A 20198-nucleotide genomic window follows, 5' to 3' on the forward strand; every position below is an offset into this window, starting at 1 on the left:
ATATATTTGGCAAGGAAATACTTACATCTGAAATATAACTTTGCTTAGTAAAAAAAAAAATGAAAAACTCTTTATCTTACTCATATAATCTCTCAAATGCAAAGTTTCCCAATTAATCAACCAGTACCGTATTGAATGCCTAGTAGGTGGAAAGCATTTTGTTGGCACTATAGGAGATTATAAAAATTGCATAAGACAGAGGAGTATAGTGGTATGTCTCTGTCTCCTTATCTATAAAATGAGATGGTTGAACTAAATAAATATCAATTTCCTATCTGGTTTCAAATTCTAATTTCTTATTATCCTATCACATGAAGAGTTGAATGACAATCAAGAAATTTCAATTAAGAGTTCAATAAAGTGACATGTAAATATCACAAGGACATCTATGATTGTGAAGTGAATGGGACAGGAATTCGGGGGAGAAAGCAAACACTAAATTGGTATGGGTAGACTTCAGAACAGAACAGAAAGGATTTAAGTGGAATCCTGAAAACCAAGAATCTGTACATACAGCAAGAAGAAGGGAAGCAATACATTTCTTTTCCTCTAAGTATGTTAACATATCAGCAACAACCCAAGCAATGGCATGAAGATATCATCTAAGACATGCACGATGAGAGGATGTCAAAAGGAGGGTGATTTATGATGTCGGAAGAGTAAAGGACAAGAGATGGATAGCCTGGGTGCTTCACCAGTGTCCACATAATATCCTCTAGTCAGAGGAAAGTTGCCAATGTGCTGGATAAATTGTTTATAGAAGAGTTACAAAACTTGACCAGGATGAGCAGGCATGGAGGTAATGCTTTCTGCACTAGTAGAAGGAGAACACACACTGATAAGGTCATAGATCCATTGAAGTATCAAAGTATGATATGATAATGTTACTTGTCTTTTTATGTCTAGATGTCTTCTCTTTCCAACCAGAAACATACACTCGAGTCAAGCATCTTTGATTTTTATTTCCCATACCTGCCTAACAACAGGTCCTACCTGTGTAATTGGGTAAAGAGGAAAGAATTCTAGGCCTAGAGTCAAAGAAACTGGATTTCTTATCCCAGTTCAGACACTTACTGGCTGTGTGACATTTGGTGAGTTGCTTTACTCTCTGAATCCCAGTATCTTTATCCCTAAAATAGGGACAACAATACTTTCATCTAATTCAGGGGTTGTCATAAATAATTGTATTTTGTACGCCTAAAACTACTGTTAACATTAAGGTTTTTATCATCAATTAAAATGGTACCTTAGAGGTACACTTGAGGACCCTGCCCTCTCTGTAACTCCTGGGAACACAGAGCACTGCAAGGTCTATTCAGAAGAGATTTTGTCCCAAAGCCTTTTCTTCTCTATTGACATCAAGCTCTGACTAGTCTTGCAGTACTATGTATTTTCATTGCTTCAAAGATAATCAATTGTAGCTTTCCATGGCTCAGTCACTGCGGGAATACCGGCTTCAGGGGGTCAGTTTGAGGTTGCGACACGTACTACAAATTCAGTGGTTTCACCCAGAAGCTGGCTGGGTCCTGGACCTCTGCTCCCTACAGCCCGCAGGGTTTAAAGCCTGTGGCATCCTCAGAAGCACCACCTATTATATTTGCCACACCAATGAAATTTGCTTCAGAAGCAGCTCCATATGATTATGCTGGGAAAAACAAAGTTCCAGAGCTGCAGAAATTTTTTCAGCAATCTGATGGTTTACCTGTCCACTTGAACCATGGTCTGCCTGACCAAATGCTCTATCGGACCACCGTGGCTTTGACACTGGGAGGGACTGTCTACTGCCTGATTGCTCTCTACATGGCTTCACAACCCAAAAATAAATAAGATGGGATTCATAAAAAAAAAAAAAGATAATCAGTTGTAACTGGCTTCAATTTGGCATCCTACCTTGTACCCTAATCCTCATTAACTGTTCCTCCTAACTCCCAAGGCCACTATTCTCAGACTTCTCATTCAGTACCTATCATTTGTTTCCCTTATTAGAACTGAGTTTTAGGTAAGCTTGTTTTATTTATAGAGACAAGGGCAAATTAATAAATAATCCAGTAAGCACAAGAAATCAGAGAAAGTAAAAGTTATCTGAACCATGCAGCACAACATATGATCAAGATTCAAGTGAAATTAACTGAATTGAATTAAGGTTAGAATATATACTACCTAAGATCCTTTCCTATTCTAAATCCTTTAACTCCATAACTTTTTTCTTTAAGTTTGAGATGCACATCTCCATCTGCTTTGGGACATCTTCAAATGATGTCCCATAGGCTCTTCAAACTCAAGCCTTGTGGACTAAATTGTCCTGATTGGTGAGTGACTCACATGGTCCACCATATCTAGCCAGCCCTAGCCATTCTCTAATTTACACCCAAGTCATCTTGCCTGTCCCATGCATGGTACCCTCACTAAAACTCTTCCAGGAAACGGTATGTCAATCTCCCTTATGGCTCTACTTTGTCGGCTTTTTGAAACCTGTGAAAGACAATAGCTACAACCAATGCAATGACTAATCACAACTCCAGAAGACCGATAATCAATCATTTACCACCTGCTAACAGAGAGGTGATAGACTAGAAGTGTAGAATGAGAGATACATTTTCAGACACAATGTTTGGATTTGTTTTGTTTTACTATGCTTGTTACAAAGATGAGGTTTTTTGTAGGGAGATAATTTAGGGGTGAAGGGTAGAGATAACTAAACCAAAAAAAAAAAGAAAAAAGAAAAGTGGATCAGTGAAATATTAAGATCATATACAGAAGAGGGCAGAAAGAAGTTCAGAAGAAGACAAAGACAAGCAGGGCAGTGTTGGAACTACCATATTAAACAAAATACATACATTTTTTAAGACCCAAATTGTTCATAATGGTCAGTCAATAAATATTTATCAAGAGCCTACTATGTGCCAGGCACTGTGCAAAGCACTGGGGAAACAAAAATTAAAAAGCCAGTCACTGCCCTGAAGAAGCTTACAATCTAATGGGGGAAGACATTGCAGTTTCACAGTATCATATACAATCTTCTTTTGATCTTCTTTGTATAAGGACATGTTCATGCTTGTCGATATTTGTCGAGTTCACAATAATTTTTAAAGAAAATAAAGAGGTTAAGAAATTGACTTATGCCAAATTAAATGCTTTTTGAAGCTCCCCTCTTCCAAAAAAGAAAGAATGTAAGCTTCTGGAGGGCAGGGTCTACTTTTGTATTTGTATCAACAGTGCTTGGGACATAACCGCTGTATTTTTTTTAATTTATTTATTCACTCATTCATTATCTTTCCTCTTTAACACCCTCCTTTTTCTGGTTTTGGCACCATCATTTACCTTCTCTCTCATGTCCATAACTTTGAGGTTATCTTCCCTTTCCAAATCCTATCAATGCTACTTCTGTAACATCTTTCATATCCAAGATCTTAGCTCTGTATTCCCACTGCCACCATCCTTATCCAGATCCTTATTAACACCTGCTCAGAATATTCCAGTAGACCTGAGTTCAAATCCCGCCTCAGACACTTGACACCTACTAACTGTGTGACCCTGGGCAAGTTATTTAACCCCAATTACCTCACCATGGAAGGATCAGAAGACTCCTGTAAAGAAGCAGGAGGAAATTGAGACAGAGTAATGATGAATAAATAACATTTAAGAATTAGGGAAGGTCTCTTAGTAAGCTTTACTAATGGCAAGTAGGAAAAGATTAATAGCCATCAAGTTCAAATCACAGACGATGCCAAATAAAAGAGGTGAAGACAAATATAAAAGGGATGGCAAAATAGTCTGATTCTTCAACTAATGAGGAAGATCTCAAATTATAGTACGATGTGTCATTTGATGTAACAGATGTATTTCTAGAAAGTTCCATGCACATTAAATGTTTATTGATCAAATAATGGGTTAAGTATGAAGTAGTCCCCAGTTACTCAAGGAAAGCAATGTTATACAGAATAAGTTCCCAGGTCACCCCACAAAATCCTTTTCAAACCATGACCTGGTCCAGTACCATACAGAACCTAACCACAACATACAGTAATGTCTCTGTGAGAAAATGCACTCAGAATTTCAACCTCTAGCCAAGGAGTGGTGATGCACGTTTGTAGTCCTTGCGTCTAAAAAGACTAAGGCTGGTAATTGCTTGAGTTCAGAAGTTATGAACTTCAATAGCTAAAACCAATTGGGTATTTGCAAACAATATGGTGAGCCCCTAGGAGCAGAGGGCCACCAGGCTGCCTAAAAGGGGGTAAACTCCCTACACTGGATAAACTGAACAGGTTAAATCTTTTGTGCTGGATCAGTTTTGGGGTTAAACACATCAGTGGCTGCTGCATTTCCAGCCTGGGTCAGATAGAGAAACTCAACCTCAAAAACAAAAACAAAACAAAACGAAAAACCTGCAACCCCTACAAAAGGAACAGGAACTCATCTCTCCCAGACTGGAGATAGGTGTCTTTGGCCTAGGGCAGGGATTCCAGCAGGCTGGAATGAGGACAGAGGTGTGGCTGAATGAAAGCTGAGGCCATTTCAACAGAGTAACTGGTAACTCCCTTTCTTGTGGCCTGGACCAAGGACTCCAACTAGGCAGGGATGGGGAATGAGGGATGCCTGGAGGATGGGTGTGGCTGTTTCAATGGTGTCACCAGTAACTCCTGGCCCTCCAACCTTCCTTCCCATAGTGACCGCCCTTTATCAAGATAACTCTCCCGTCTAGTCCTGAAGACAATTCTCATGATTTTCTAAGTCTCTCTTTTTGCTGTTCTTAATTTCAACAGGTAGGTTGGCAACCAATCTAATTCAACTCCATTCAACAAACATTTACTAGGTGCCTACTATGGCACAGCACACCTGGAGATGAATTTTTCTGGCCAGAGAAATTCATAAAAATGGTCTGAATAATGTGTGGAGAAGTTATATGTTGACTGGTATAAGGGGAAATGCCTATCCTATACCAATGAAATCATAAACCAATCATAAACCTTTTGAAGAATGTAAATAAAGAGTAAACATTGTAAAAAAAATAAAAAAAGGACTCCCTACTACTCCCCTTTTTCCACCCATCAACATCCCATCTTTTTCCATTCATATAGTGTGGGTATTTGTACATAAATACCAAAAAAGCAAAAAAAAATAAAATTTATTTACATTACATAGGAAAAACCTATTTTCTGGAAATCCCCTTAATAGTAAATACCTAAAAGGAGGACTAGACCTCTTAGATGAGGAGGGAAGAAGAGAACAAGTATTCCTACTATGTGCCAAGTATTGTGTTTTACAAATTTTATCTCATTTTTCATTTTACAGTTGAGGAAGTTGAGGAAGATATAAATTAAGTGATTTGCCCAGGATCACATAATTAGTTAAATGTCTGAGGGCAGATTTGAACTCAGGTCTTCCTGATTCTAGTCCCAGCTCTCAATTCACTGCACTACCCAGCAGTAAAAAAATGACGAGGATAGGAAACTTGTAGTAATGAGGTCTTACATAACAATTCAAATGAAATAAAGCCTACCTCTTTAAGTGGTGAGGGTTTCTAAATGTTTCTATTCCTCAACATTGTGCTAATTGCATATAGTCACAGAATATTACAAAATCTTCTCAGTGAATTCCACAGCAATATGAAAGAAACTAGTCAAACCACTAAAATTAGAAAAACAAAGTGGATGAAAACCACATATTGCCCAGACTATGACACTGAGCTATGAGGCCAGTCGTTTGAATGAGTTCCATCAAAATGTCAATCTTGAACAAGTGCTACAGTATAACAAGTGCTGTTGTAACTTGGACCAAGGATTAAGTAAGAGAAGACCAGGTTGGATTTTACGATGCTTTCAATGATACCAAACTGTTTCCTGTCACAGAAGCCTCTCTCCTTAATATTCTCTCATCACAGTCTCAGAACAATTAAAATGACAAAAAACTCAAAGGGTAATGGAAGATGCACAAGATGCCTATGCAGATCATATCATGTTACCAAGAATAATTTTTTCATGATAAGTGTCATATAAGACATTACTGAAAACATGAAAAACTAGGAAGGAACATGTGTCCTCCATGTGACAAGAATAAAATACCAAAGTATCTTCTTCCTCTTCCCATCCATCACAGCCAGGATTGCTATCTGGGTCACCAATGACACTGGGACAAGATGAAAAAAGTTGACTAGTGTGCAAATAGGGCCACAACGTGTGACTTTGGGTTATATGCAAAGGGAAGAGGGGATGGAGGAGGGAAGGGAAATCTCAAGTAGAGGCCTAAGGGGAGCAAAACTTATGGCAACCAACTCTTTAGAGTGACTGTTCTATACAAAGAACATATACACCTGCATTAGGCTTAAGTATGGTGAGAATCATCTGTGCTAAAAGAGCTCAGCATTTGAATGAACTCTCTGGTGAATCCTTTTGTAACATGATCACTAACACTACCCTGCCTTTGGCAAAAACTTGTGTTTTGTAAATTCAGATTTATGTATATCAGATAGATATATACACAAATATACACATACATAATATACATATATATGCAGAGAGAAAATAAGTATCTCACCATACTCAAGCCTACAGAACAGTCAGTCATTCTAAACACCTGGTTGTTACAAGTTTTGTTCTCTCCTTTATATGCCTCTACTTGCTATCGTCCTTCCCTCTTCCATCCCATCCCTTTGGTGTAGCCTGAAGCCACACCTTGTACACCCATTTGAGTGCTAGTCAACTTTTATATATAACCTGTATATACAAAAGGGCTACTAAAATGATTAATTTTGAAAATGTGTAATAACTGAATACAAGCTTATTGGGGCAAAACAAATTGCTGGATTTGGAGGCAAAGGATCTAAGTCTGACTTCTGACCATGCCACTTAGGCATGTCATTGAACTTCTCTGGGCTTAATTTCATCATCTCTAAAATGTGGGGCAGGGCAGCTCTAAATTTATGCTCTGGTGACTGTAAGAGGCATCTAAAGAACATGTAATAACCATTTAAATTTAAGTATATGGCAAGCTGTTAACCCCACAGAGGGAAAATAATTATTTTTGGTTGAAATCCAATTGCTAATAAAACAAGTGTGAAAATGTTGGTTGCTATATAAAGAAGGGACAGACAAGTAATCTGTCAGACTGTAGACAAGTCTGGAAGGAACTGGGGAAGTGACCAAATCATTTGAGTCAATTAAAACTAGTTTGGATAGAACATTTCATTACCATGCTTCACCAAGGCTAGTTATAAGGTGATAATTATCAACATTATTATCAGGCAAAGATAATTATTATGTCTTCTGTGTGCTATTGCAAGATTGGCTCCTAAAAATATGGTAGACAGCTTTGCTACTTGCTTTGCCTTCCATATGGTACCTTCACACTGTTTTCCAGTCATGGAAAATTAGCAAAGCAGTCAGCAAAGAGCCATAAGTGAGGCACAAACCTGGGTTTCTGATGTATCAGGTCCCCAGTGCCTATGAACAATCTATCTCTTCTTCTCCTTTGTAGTGCAAAAGCCAGGAAAAATAATAGTATCTGGGTGGGTCATCATCAGATCATAACAATTCTTATTTGTTTAGGCCTTTATAATTTGCATAGTACTTTCCTCACAAATCTGTTGAGAGTGAAAGTATTATTACCCTCATTTTATAAATGAAGAAACTGAGCCTGAGGAAAGTTGAGTGACTTGCTCTCAGTGACATGGCTACTAAGCGGTGGAGCTGGAATTCAACCCCAGAGGTTGGTAAAGTATTCCTTCCTCCTCTTGGTAGGAGGTGGTAGACTAGTGGTGCAGAATGAGGCATGCATCATCAGATATGACCAATGAGTTGGTTTATTTTAATTAATTCTATGAAATTCTTAGAAGAGAAAGTTCTAGAGACAGGAGGTAGGGAAAGTAATTAGGAAGTTGAGAGCAGAATATTTTTTTAAAAAATCAATCAAAACCAAGTCTTCTCATTATTAATCTGGGATACTTTATAACATACCACACTGTCTCCCAAGAGCCATTCACCCACCCTGAGTCACAAAGGTGTCTATAATTGCCATTTTTACTTACAAACTAGTAGACTCACAGAGGGAGACCTTGTCAGAGGCTTACAGGAGGTTTGTAGTCTAGAAAGAATTAAAAACAAAAACAAAGACAAAAAGTAATCTATAAGTTGCCCTATCTTAGATGAGCATATAGACTTTATTTAAACTTCTTTCCCCTTGTTCCTTAGTAATTACATTTGACCATACTCTGAAACTTTTAACATATTTCTCCAGAGTCAGTTGTAAAACCACATAATTTGGAAGCCATTTATGCCTCCAGAGTCTTTGTCTTTCTCCTCCCTGTGAACAATCTTTACCTTGTCTAGTAAACATAAATATATATGAGTAAGCATAAAAGAACATGAAGAAATAAATCAATGCAGCATTCCCATCACCCAGAGGGAACTCCCTACAGAAGAGAGACAGTTTCAGCATTACTCACACTGCTCAGCCAAGAACGTCATTGTTTGCTATCTCTGACTTCATGAAACTAACATGTCTTGTTTTCAGACTGGCTCAGGTCCTGCCCAACAGATAGTCACCACTGTCAGTAGGCAAGAAAGAGTTATTAAATGTTGTTTTTGAGACAGACATTCATCCTACTCTGATATGTAAACAGAAGAAGAAGAAGAAGAAAAAGAAAAGGCTATCTAATTCAAGTTAAGGACATACATAAGCCATTAAGCACTTCTGGCCTGATCCATGTTAATTTACAAAATAAGTAATAGCTTGCCCCATTAACATAAGGAGGATCTAGAATTAGAAGGGGTCTTACAGATCACTTCATCCAACCCCTTCATTTCACAAACAAAAAGAATGAGGACCAGAGAAGTTAAGTAGTTTATCCAAAATCATACTGAAATTTAGGATTTCATGTGTATTGAATTACAGATTGGCAATCCACAAAGGTTTAATAGACATATTATACTATCACTACACAATGGGACATCTTAAAGATTTGAGATCTAAAGTAATGTTTGCCAAAATGGAGGTGGGAGAAGCAAGAAGAAAGAGAAAACAAAAACATTCCTGTGGAGTATTTGTTCTCTTATATGGAAGTTCCCCAACTTTTTCTAGACTTATGAGCTCAGCCTTCAGAGAGTACCTATAGAACCTAAGCAAAAAAAAAAACAACAAAATGTATTCAGGAGGGGAAATCCTGGGGAAAAGGTAGGGAACTGGTGTTTTAAATTGGTTATTACCAACTTTTTAAAGAAATAGTAACATCCTACCAGACAGGCAGGGTAGCATAGTAGAGAGAGAGTTTGCTTCAGACTCCAGATGCCCAGGTTCCAAATCCTGCCTGTTACACACACATAATGGCTCTGTGAGTCTGGACAAGTCACTTAACGTCTCCAGTGGCCCCCGACAGCTCTAAGACTATAATTTGCAGAACAGGTGCTGATCTGCATTGATGGAGGGAGTTTCCTTATCTAATAGCGCCCCACATCAATGAAATCACACATATGTGTGCATTTACATACAGAGCTGATGAAAGGTAACCTGAGAGGAATAGATAGCAGCATCTGAGGGAAACTAGGAAAGACTTCCCACAGAAGGTGGGATTTGAGCTGAATCTCAAAGGAAGTTATGTATTCTAAAGCAGAGGCAAGCAGGGAGAACATCACAGGCAAGGAGAACATCACAGGCAAGGGGAACAGCCTATGCCATGGCACCAAGACTGGAATATGGAACATCTGTGCATGTAAAACAGTAATTAGGCCAATACGGCTAGACTGTAGAGTGCATGGAGGGTAGTGATATGAAAGAACATTGGAAAATTAGGAAGGAGCCAGGTTAAATGCTAAATTTAGGATTTTATGTTTGATTCTAGAATAGGAAACCACTAGAAATTTTTGAGGAAGGGGGCTGACATCATCAGACCTAGTCTTTGGGATAATCACTATTGCAGCTATATGGACAATGGATTGGAATGAGGACAAACTTAAGGGCAGGGACACTAATTAGAAGGTTATTGCAATGGTCTAGATGAGAGCTGATGAAGTCCTGAACTAAAGTGGAGTCTGTGTGAGTGGAGGAAAGGGAATATATATAAGAGTTATGGTGGAGGGATTGATTAGATATGTTGGTTGATTGAAAATTACAAGTTAAGGATGGCAATATGGTTGCAAACCTAAGTAAGGATGGTGGTGTCCTCAACCAAAACAGGGAAGTTCAGCAGAGGAGAGGTTTTGAGGATAAGGATAATGATTTCTGTTTTGAACATGCTGAGATTCAGTTGCCTAGAGGACATCCATTTCAAAATGCCCAACAGAACATTGATGATCCAAGACTTGAGCTCAGGAGTGGAGATATCAATGTAGGAATCATCTGCATAGAGATTATAATTGAACTCATGACAGCTGATGAGTTCACTAAGTCAAAAAGAATAGAGAGAAAAGAGAACAGGACCCAGGACAAAGCCTTGAAACACACTCACCATTAGTGAGTATGACATGGATGAAGATCTAACAAAGGAGACTAAGAAGGAGCAGTTAAACAAGCAAAAAAAAAAAAACACAAAAACAAAAAAACTAAGAATAGTGTGATGAGAACCAAGAAAGGAAATAATATCCAGTAGGAGAAGAGAATCAATGTACATACATATACACATATATACCAAATCAATGTTCCTAAAAGAAGTGCCACATGGCATATTTGAAAACTTAAATAAATTAATATAAACTATGTTTTGAGGATTTTATTTCACCCATTGAAATAATGAGGATGTCTTGGAGATTTATAAAAGCAAAACTGGAAATCACAATTTTAAAGTTTTACATAATTAAAAACGAAATTAATTAATTTCTTCACAGAAAATTACACAAAAAAAAGTATCCACAGCTGGACTGGTTGCACCTCAAGATTCAGCTATTGCCACTACTCATTCCAGTGTTCTCTGCTACAGACTCTGGTTGCACAAGATTATCTTGTTAAAAGGTGCTGTTGTCTCACACTACACCTAGACCTACAGACAAGTCATTGTAATTCAGTTCAATTGGGGTCAGTTCCCCTGGCAACAGAAATTAAGAGGTAGGAAGAAAACTTTGGGGTGCATAGGTATATTTCTAGACAAACACCAATGATTATTTGTCATCTGCAAATGTGGAGACGCTACACAAACAAGGAACATTGTTCCTATTTTACAAATTCTTCAATAAGAATGAAAAAGTAATAATAAAGTTCAAGATGTATGAGTCCCAATGGCTTACTCTAATCAGCTAAACAATACTTCTTTCCATCTTTTCATTTAAAAAGAAAAAGCACATCTTAAATCTCTAGCTCCCTCAGAATTGAATGTCAAGACCAAACCCATTAACAGATTGATACAGTTAAGCAATTCTGAATGATGGAAAGTCAAGGCTTGCATCAAATTGTCTGCAAAGTCCCTTTGAGTTTTAACACTCCATGGATTTTTTTTTTCAAATGTGAGCAACGATGTTTCAGACCCTTCAAATTTCTGTAATTCAATCACGGCCTCTTGGAGTTAAAAGGAACCTCTGAATCTAGTTGGTCTGCCCTGCTGAGAATACAAAGTCATCTATTCACTTATCAAACATGTTCTAAGCTATTCACACATCATGAATACAAATACTGCACTTGCTCATGCAGATTGGGCAACAGTGTTAACATAGTGACAATTTTCCCTCTGCCATCAGAACTCCAGTTCTGAGGCAGCTAGGTGGCACAGTACATAGAGCATCAGCCCTGGAGTCAGGAGGACTTGAATTCAAATTTGTCCTCAGACACTTAACACTTACTAGTTGTGTGACCCTGGGCAAGTCACTTAACCCTGACTACCTTGCAAAAATTCCAGTTCTGAGGATTTCTGACTTTAGCATCAATTGATTTGGAGCTACATGAAAAAGGAACCAAAGAAACACATCAAATGCTCCAAGGTAAAAGGTCATTCATTCTGATGTCAGAACTTCACTTCAGCACAAATCTGGTCAGTCAGTATAAGAAGTCCTCTGAGAGAACAGGTAGAGTAGGCATTTCCAAGCCATACCAATTGGATTTGCCATCTTTTATTGTTAATATTTCCCATTAAGTTTGACAAGTTACATTTGCACGGGACATAGAACCAGAGTCAAAGTTTAAACATCCTAATTCCTACACAGGACTTACACTTTACAATTTTTCAGGAATGTGTAAGGCTCTATTGCATAAAAGGTTAGGGCTCCTAGGAAAAACTGTGGTGCATTCAATACATACAAAAGGAGCTAAAAGCTAATTTCTTGGTAATTTTTACTTTTAAAACAATTATAACAATCTTCTAATGTTCCTAGTACTATTGAATGAATGGATGAGTGAATGCTACTAAGCCAATATATGGAATATCAATCAGTCAGCATTTATTAAGTACCTACTATTTGCCAGTATGATGCTGAGGATACAAAGACCAAAACCAAAACCAATCCCTGTTGTTTAGAAGTTTACATTCTATCCAGAGAGACAACACACACAACACATTCAGGATAGTTATGACTAATTTTCATGTGTGGCTTCTGGAAATCCATTACCTAGCTTTGTCACATTCACACTACCTTCCTCAAACCTATAAAAATAGAGAACTGTAACCAATGGATAAATGATTTTTAAAGTAAATCTCATACACACACACACACGCGCACGCGCACACACACACACACTCTAAGAATCCCTGATTTAATTCCCTGGATTTTCAGATGAGAAAACTGAGACATTCAGAGAGATAACCATCTTTCCCAAAATCATGTTAGTTATCAACAGAGCCAAGACTAGAGCTGAGGCCTTCTAACTGACCAGTGTTTTTTTCCCCTTCACCACAAATGCGAAAACAAAAGGAGGGGGGAAGGAAAGGAAAAGAAAGGAAAGGAAGAAAGGAAAGGAAAAAGGAAAAGAAAGGAAAGGAAAGGAAAAAGGAAAGGAAAGGAAAGGGAATAGGAAAGGGAAGGAAAGATTTTGGCTCATACTAGGTATGTTTTGCTGCTTGTTTGTTTTACATTTCTTTCTAACTGCACATTTTGCCCCAGCTGAAATCAGGTTGCAATCAGGCATCTCACGAGAGATTATCCCCTTGCAAAATAAGCAAGATGGCATAGTAGAAACAAAGTTAGCCCAGAAGTAAGACATGGCATCTGACTGACACATACAGGTTGTTTGATCCTAAAAAAGTCACTCAGTGTGCTAAGCAAGTAAGACCCTAGGTTGCAGAAAAGGTACCAATCTGCACTGGTAGAAAATCCTCACCAGGAACTCTTTTCACCTATTGAAATCACAGGTCCAGTCAAACACACACACACACACACACACATACCCCTTACTGTCTAAAATACTATCTCAGAGTACCTAGAATTTCTCCTCAAGCAGTAATAAGTACTTAAAAAAAAAAAAGTCACCCAAGTCACCCTATATAAAAGGAAAAAACTGCCCACTGCCTGATTCTTTAAAGAATCCTGAATACTTGAAACTTGAAATTTCTGATTGCCAACTCATTGCTAGCAAATGAAAACTTCCTACTAGTCAACAAGATAAAATCAGAGCAACAAATGTCTTGTCATCAGTGTTTGATTCCATTTTTCCCCTATTGCTGTTAGAATCAACTCTGCCAGGCTCCTTCATCAGTGATTGGGTTGGCTCATTAGTCACATGAACAAAGATGACCTACTCCAATCTCTTTGTTCTACAGCTGAGAAGAGTGGGACTTAACATGAAGGTAAAGTACATTGTCCAAGGTCAAGAGCTAGCCAGTGGCAGAGCTGTGGTTCTTGACTATTAGTCCAATGTCCCTCCTACAGAGACAAAACATGGGATATTGTCTAGCATACTAGACTTGGATTCAAAACCCTCCTGCAATACTTTCTGGCTGATTCCATGGATACTTCATTTGAACTAACTCAATTTCCTTACCCGTAAAAATAGAGGTAATAATAGCTAACATTTATATGGTGGTCACTATGTGCTAGGCACTGTGCTAAGTGCTTTACAAAACTGCTTTCTGTCAGCGAACTTTGTAGAGGCCACAATGTGTTACTGCTACAGTATTGCTAGAACCAGTAGCAATTGAGCAAATTGAACGGACACCACAAATAAAATGGCCCGTTTAGTGAGAAAAGCCACCTTCACCCCACATCAATCAATGAAGCAGGACTGTTAGAGTTTTACATGACACGCAAACCACACCTGGAAGGAAAGACTATTAGGGATCTTACCTATTCTGTCACACCTTCCCACTAATCATCACTCTATTTACAATGTTATACATGAAAACCACACACTGTGTCTCTGATGCCACCAACATTGTTGCTAATTGCTCCATTATAGGGATGATTGAGGGGTTATCGTGTCCAAGTGTGAAAGGCCTTTCAGTCTGTAACTCATTCTGTTATGTAGAATGGATGGCAATTCAGCTCAAGTCAAAACTAGAAATTCTGGTAGCTGAGGGTAATTCAGCTGGTTGGGGGATGACACAGAGGACAATCCATTTTCTAAAGTGTGTTTGTATCAGGGGAGGGGGCACCCTGTGGAAAGGCTGGTGACCACCAACCTCAGGAAGGAAGTAGAAAGGGGAGATAAGGTAGACAAGAGGCCTGGCAATAAGGGAAGGTGATGATAGGAAAGGAATGAGAACCTCTGGGTGGTGGGAGCCTAACAGAATAGAGCATCAACCACAAAGTACTGAATCCACAGCGAGGACTGCTACCAGGTGTTAGCACCCTAGGTATAAAGCCCCAGTGACACTACCCTTAATTATAGCTCTATGGCCAATGTTTAATATGGCCATGTTAATAGTCATAAGGGACCACTGTAAGAATGAATCTATTTCACTGATTACTACTGAGAGATAAAAGGAACAGATTTCTCCTTTTGTAGATTTCTTGTCCCAAGTATGTCTCAGACTCACAATTATCTCAACAATGTGGTTCAAAGTAGTTATCTCTGATTATTAATGCAGACCAGGCTACTTATGTTGTTTTATAGAAGCACAGAAACCAAGCTCTATCACTTTATGCTGCTCTTCCTATTGTCTCCAAATATTTCTTCTGTCTACTGAGTCTTTGGCTGCCCTCATTTCAGCTCACTAGAGAGGACCATGTACTAATTCTCAGTGGAAATTCAATTGAGACTTTGCAAGGTTTCATATATCATAATTTTTTAAAAACTCATTTTATTTTTAGAAGAGAAACATATTAATAAATTAATATCAGGGATTTATTCAAATAGTAACTTTGAAGGCATTCCCTGGAGTCAGTAAACATAATCCCAATTTGTACATCTCCAGTCCATTCTAATGTACTTAGAGGTGCAGAATAGCCACACTGAAGCATTGTAAGAATTTGGGGGGACAGTTAGGTGGTGCAGTGGATAGAGCACTGGCCCTTGAGTCAGAAGGACCTGAGTTCAAATCCAATCTTAGATACATAACACTTATTGTATGACTCTGGGCAAGTCACTTAACCCCAAATGCCTTGTGAATAAAAAAAATTTAGTAATCAAAAGTAATTAAATTTTGTTCATTATATTACACTAAGACAAGAAAGTAGACTATTATATTTTAGACAAAACTTAAAGAGGGGTTAAACAACATAAGAAGTTGGGATTGACCCTTAGAGAACTCAGTAAGAGCACTACAATAGCTTGTCACTAAAAATTTCCCTGTAAAATATTTTTAAGGTAGCATTTACTATCTTCTTTCCTTAAAAAAAAAAAAAATGGGTCCAAATTTGCTTTCAGCTTTTCTGTTTAGTTTAGGAATTTACCCCCTTTCTGTTCTTTCTTTTTCTCAGCTTTCCCACATGCTTTCCCAGTCTTCTCCCTTTTTTCTCTTTTGGCCTCTTTTTTCCTATAATTGTGGAGTCGTTTCTTCTTCCCAAAAGCATCACCTTCTCTCTTTCCCATTTCAAAATATAAGAATTAATACTGATCTAGATAGTTCTTCCTAATTCCAGATTGCTTTTTAATACCAAAATATGATTGGTTAGTACTTTACATATTTAGTAATAAAAACTCTACATCTTATCTGTGATTACCCATTTTCTCTAAAATGACCTCCATGTATGAACACGGATATTTCAAAAGACCAAGATTAATGTCTGAGCCTTACTGGTATTCAGACTGCCTCCAATTACTAAAATCTCTATCTACTTTTGACTTTTCACTGAGGGAGCTCTTAATGTTGCCTTTAAAAGGCTTGAAGAATGGTTGCATTTCTGATCAAGGCCTCAAACACCATTCCAAAAATTCTGCCCCCTTCTGCACATAGCCTTACAGCTCTGCTGAATATTCAAACGTGTGTTTCAGTTTCTTTGTACTTTGTATGCCTGAGAATCTCAGTTCATACAGATTTCTTAAAGGTAAACAATGTAAAAAGCCTCAGTCCAAAATTTCCCAAATGTCTCAAAAAAAAAAAAAAAACAAACCAACCCAACACCACAAATGTAAACTAAATAGTACACTTTCCTCTTTGTATATTACCTTCTATGACCCCAATTTGAAAAGGTATATGGAGGATTTTTTTTTCTTTACACAATGGGGTCTGTCACAGTCAACATTACTAGGTAATAATCTCTGAAAGTTAATATAAGTATTCACATTTTAATATTTACAGTTTATCAATAACACACTTTAAGATTTCATAATATTTTCCTCACCAAAATAAGCCTGTGAGGTAGTTGGTACTAATATTATTATTATTCTCATTTTACAGGACAGGAAACTGAGGCTCAGCAAGATTAAAGTGACTTGCCTGTGGTCATACATCTAATAAGGAACTGTGATTTTAGCCCAAATCACCTGATTTCAGGCCTACTACTCTCCACTACTTCCTGCTCCCTAGAGGTTAAAACTTCAAGGTAGGTTGTTCGTGACAAATTCTAGCAATACTTATTTATCTATATCTTTTAGAGAGTTGTTATTTACTTTTCCTGTTGTTTGGGGAGAGAAAAGGTTAGTTCTCTGCCTCACAAGACTTTTACCTTTTGATATTGATATATTTTCTCAGTTGTTATAAAGAAGGTCCATTGCTACCAATGGAATTAAATTCATGCCCATGGAATGTTTGAAAGACAATGGGGTTTTTTCCCTGTGTTTTAAGAGCAGTTTGAGGCAAGGGAATAAGAGAAATGGTTCTGTACCACTCCCTTACTATTCCCCAGATCTTTTCTCTGAAAATTAAAATAAAACCTACAAGTCTTTTCTCTGATGTGATTAAACAATTCCCGTACCTTACCGATAGCAGATTCTGGCAATAATTATCTCTGCTCTGGGGGAAAGATTATGTAATCAGATTGCATCTGCATGGTTATTATTAGGCCTTTGAAATTTCCAAAACCCTGGACTCTTGGTATGCATAAATAACTAAATCTAATGAATACTCTAGAGTGTTAGGCCTGTTGACCTTCTAAAAATAATATCGTGGTTTGGTCACTCCACAAAGGATAACGAAAAGAAGAAAAGATTTCAATAGAAAAACTTTTGGCATATTCACCTCTTCACCTACTCTTACCAAATCTTCATATACAGAACTCAGTTCTGAAGTGAACTACTGGTATGGACACTCAAAGTTACCCAGTCAAGGAGGAATTGGGCTTCCAGTTGCACTGGCTGCCAGGGTTCACACCATTTTTCAAGTAATATCACCTTATATATTCCTCTTTGCTCTCAGCAAAAAAAAAAAAAAAAAAGGGAGTAGGGGTGAATTTTGCAGTTACACAGCTGAATATTAACATCCAAAAGCCACTTCTTGGCAAGAATATATTGGGGGCAGCTAGATGGCTCAGTCACCAACCCTGGATTCAGGAAGACCTGAGTTCAAATCTGGCCTCAGACACTTGACACTTACTATCTGTGTGATTCTAGGCAAGTCACTTCACCCCATTGTCTTACAAAAAAAAAAAAAGTATAATTCAGTAGTAATAAAGTTAATGATTTTCAATCCAATGTAAATTAGTGAACTTGATGTCATTCAAGATTTTTTCCCAGAGGCACAAGTACAATACATTTTATGTATATATATATATATATATATATACACACACACACACATACATACATACATACACATACACACATATATACTTATATATGCATGTATAGCATATATACATAGATGTATGTATACATATATATGGCTGCAATAAAGCTAATTTCATTGCAGTTAATTTTTGCTTATCCCTGTTATTATGAGGAGGGATGAAATAAAAGCAACAAATAACCCAAAATTTAGCTCACTGCTACACTCCCACACAGCCCCTTAGATCAGTTGTTTTCAAGCACAACTGACTGATCTGAGTTTCTCCAAAAATAATGCAAAATAGAAAGGGAAAAGAAGTAAGAAGCATAACCTGGAGAGAAAAATCAACATCCTCATTATCATCTTCATTCACATCAAAAGTCATCTGTGGTTGGGAATGAAAAAATAGTTTGAAAACTTATTCAATGTATACTGGGTGACATCTGTCATTCCAAAATAACTCCCTGAAAACAGCACCAATGCAGAGTGAAAAGAATGGGAAGCATCACCCTCAAACTAAGTCAAGTAGTCTGAAATTTTGTGGTAGTGAGGGGGAAAGGTGGCTTCTTAAAAGGAAACACATTTTGGTCATTGATTTTGAAGTTGGATACCGTTAAAGACCACAAGAATGCCTTACCTAGGTACAATGATGCATTTTCTTTCTTGACATTGTCATCTAAGTAGGTTGGTCCCAAGGTATAAATAGGAGTGGAGCCCATACCAATGAGAACCTGTGCACCAATGAATAAAGCTACATAGAGCGAGTGATCATTACCGCCAGAGTCCTTCCAACAGAGAGATGACTCCAAAAGGTCCCTGGCACTGCTGTTGCCATTCAGACACAAACCCTCTTTGGAAACTGAAGAGTTCAGCTCTTGAATCTGGTACGGTGGAGAGATGAAATGAGGTAAAGAAAACAGGGCAGCCCCCAGTGCAATGAAGAGTCCACCCACTGCCAGCCACAGAGGCCGCCTGCCCCGGCCTCCAAAGTAACTGATGAAAACAACCACAACCAGGCTCCCAATGTCAAAACAGCTGACCAGCAGCCCAGATTCCGAGCTTTTCAAGCTATAGCGCCTCTCGATGGTGGTGATGACACTGCTGAGGTATCCTGAGACCATCAATGACTGGATAAAGGTCAGAAAGCACATGCAAACCAAAAAGCAACGGGAATCCGTCAAAACCACGTGGAGGCATCTTCTGCCTTGTAGGGTTGCCAGGGTGGAGGAAACCGACAGGCCTTGGGTGGAGGAAACGGACAGGCTTTTGCCGATGGCGACCACGTGGTTGCAGTCTAAGGTCCCAACCATCCCTGAAGAAATGGAAGGAGTGCAGGAAAACACAGTCCGGGAAGAGGCTGAGCAGCTGGGCCCCAGCTGAACCTGAACCGGGTCTATGCATCGCCTCACCTCAGTGCCCCCTGAGAAACCATAAAAACCCGATTTGGGCCTCCTAAAGGAGCTAAACCTTTTATCTGCCCTCCGGGGGCTGGGGTCCCGCCCGCCAGCGGAGTTCAGAATTGGCAAACTTTTGGACCTACGGGTCTCATGCTTGCCCTCTTCCAAGGCAGCGGAGGCTGCTGTTCCCTCCTTCGGCTCTCCCACCTGAAGCTTCATTATGCCCTTGCCTTCGCACTCGGGCGCAGCCATGGCGAGTCTAATTCAGATCAAGTTAGTGACTGACCCCACACAAGCACCCTGCTGAAGCTCTTCAGCCACCCTGCACAGGGCGCCAAAGCCGGGCCCATGCGGGAGCGCCGTGGGACCGGGACTGGGGACCCTGAGCAGCGGGGCAGGTCATAGTAACTAGCAGACAGAAGCCAAATGCATCCCGGGCTCAGACAGAGCCCCGCAGGCTCCGGGCCGCATGACCCCAGATGTCCTCCAATGAGCCCTGACTGAATACCACGTCTTGTCAGCAGCTCGCAGGGGGCGCCTTGCCTGCGCCGGGTGCATCCCCTCCCTCTCTCACTCTCAAAAGGCAACCAGCGTGACCCCTCCGGCCCCCAGCGCTGGTTACGCAGAGGCGCAAAGTGCTAGGACAGTGCTGGGGCACTGGACGGACTGGTGGCCAGGCTGCGGGCGAACAGGGCTCTCTCGGCTAGTCGGCATCCCTTGGCCGCCTTCCTTGCCTGCGAAGCTGTGGAAGGGGAGCTCTGTCCTCGCTGCCTCGCTCCTAAAACCCCCGAGGGGAAAAACTTCCAACC

At 39.2% G+C, this 20198-nt stretch overlaps 1 protein-coding gene and 1 pseudogene across 2 annotated transcripts in view; one reads left to right on the top strand and one right to left on the bottom strand.

Annotated features, from left to right (window-relative positions):
• Positions 1-19869, bottom strand: part of LOC114053871 (solute carrier organic anion transporter family member 5A1-like) — a 190847-nt gene extending 170978 nt beyond the window's left edge. For both annotated transcript variants that reach the window (XM_027876976.1, XM_027876975.1), the window contains exon 1: positions 18630-19869. In XM_027876976.1, coding sequence (XP_027732777.1) covers positions 18630-19641 — 1012 coding nt within the window. In that variant the 5' untranslated portion in view covers positions 19642-19869. The remainder of the gene's footprint in view (positions 1-18629) is intronic.
• On the top strand, positions 1428-1827 carry LOC114053872 (annotated as a pseudogene).
• Positions 19870-20198: the final 329 nt, after the last annotated feature.

This window comes from Vombatus ursinus, unplaced genomic scaffold, assembly GCF_900497805.2.
Source record: "Vombatus ursinus unplaced genomic scaffold, bare-nosed wombat genome assembly UNPS02014812.1, whole genome shotgun sequence".
Lineage (NCBI taxonomy): Eukaryota > Metazoa > Chordata > Mammalia > Diprotodontia > Vombatidae > Vombatus > Vombatus ursinus.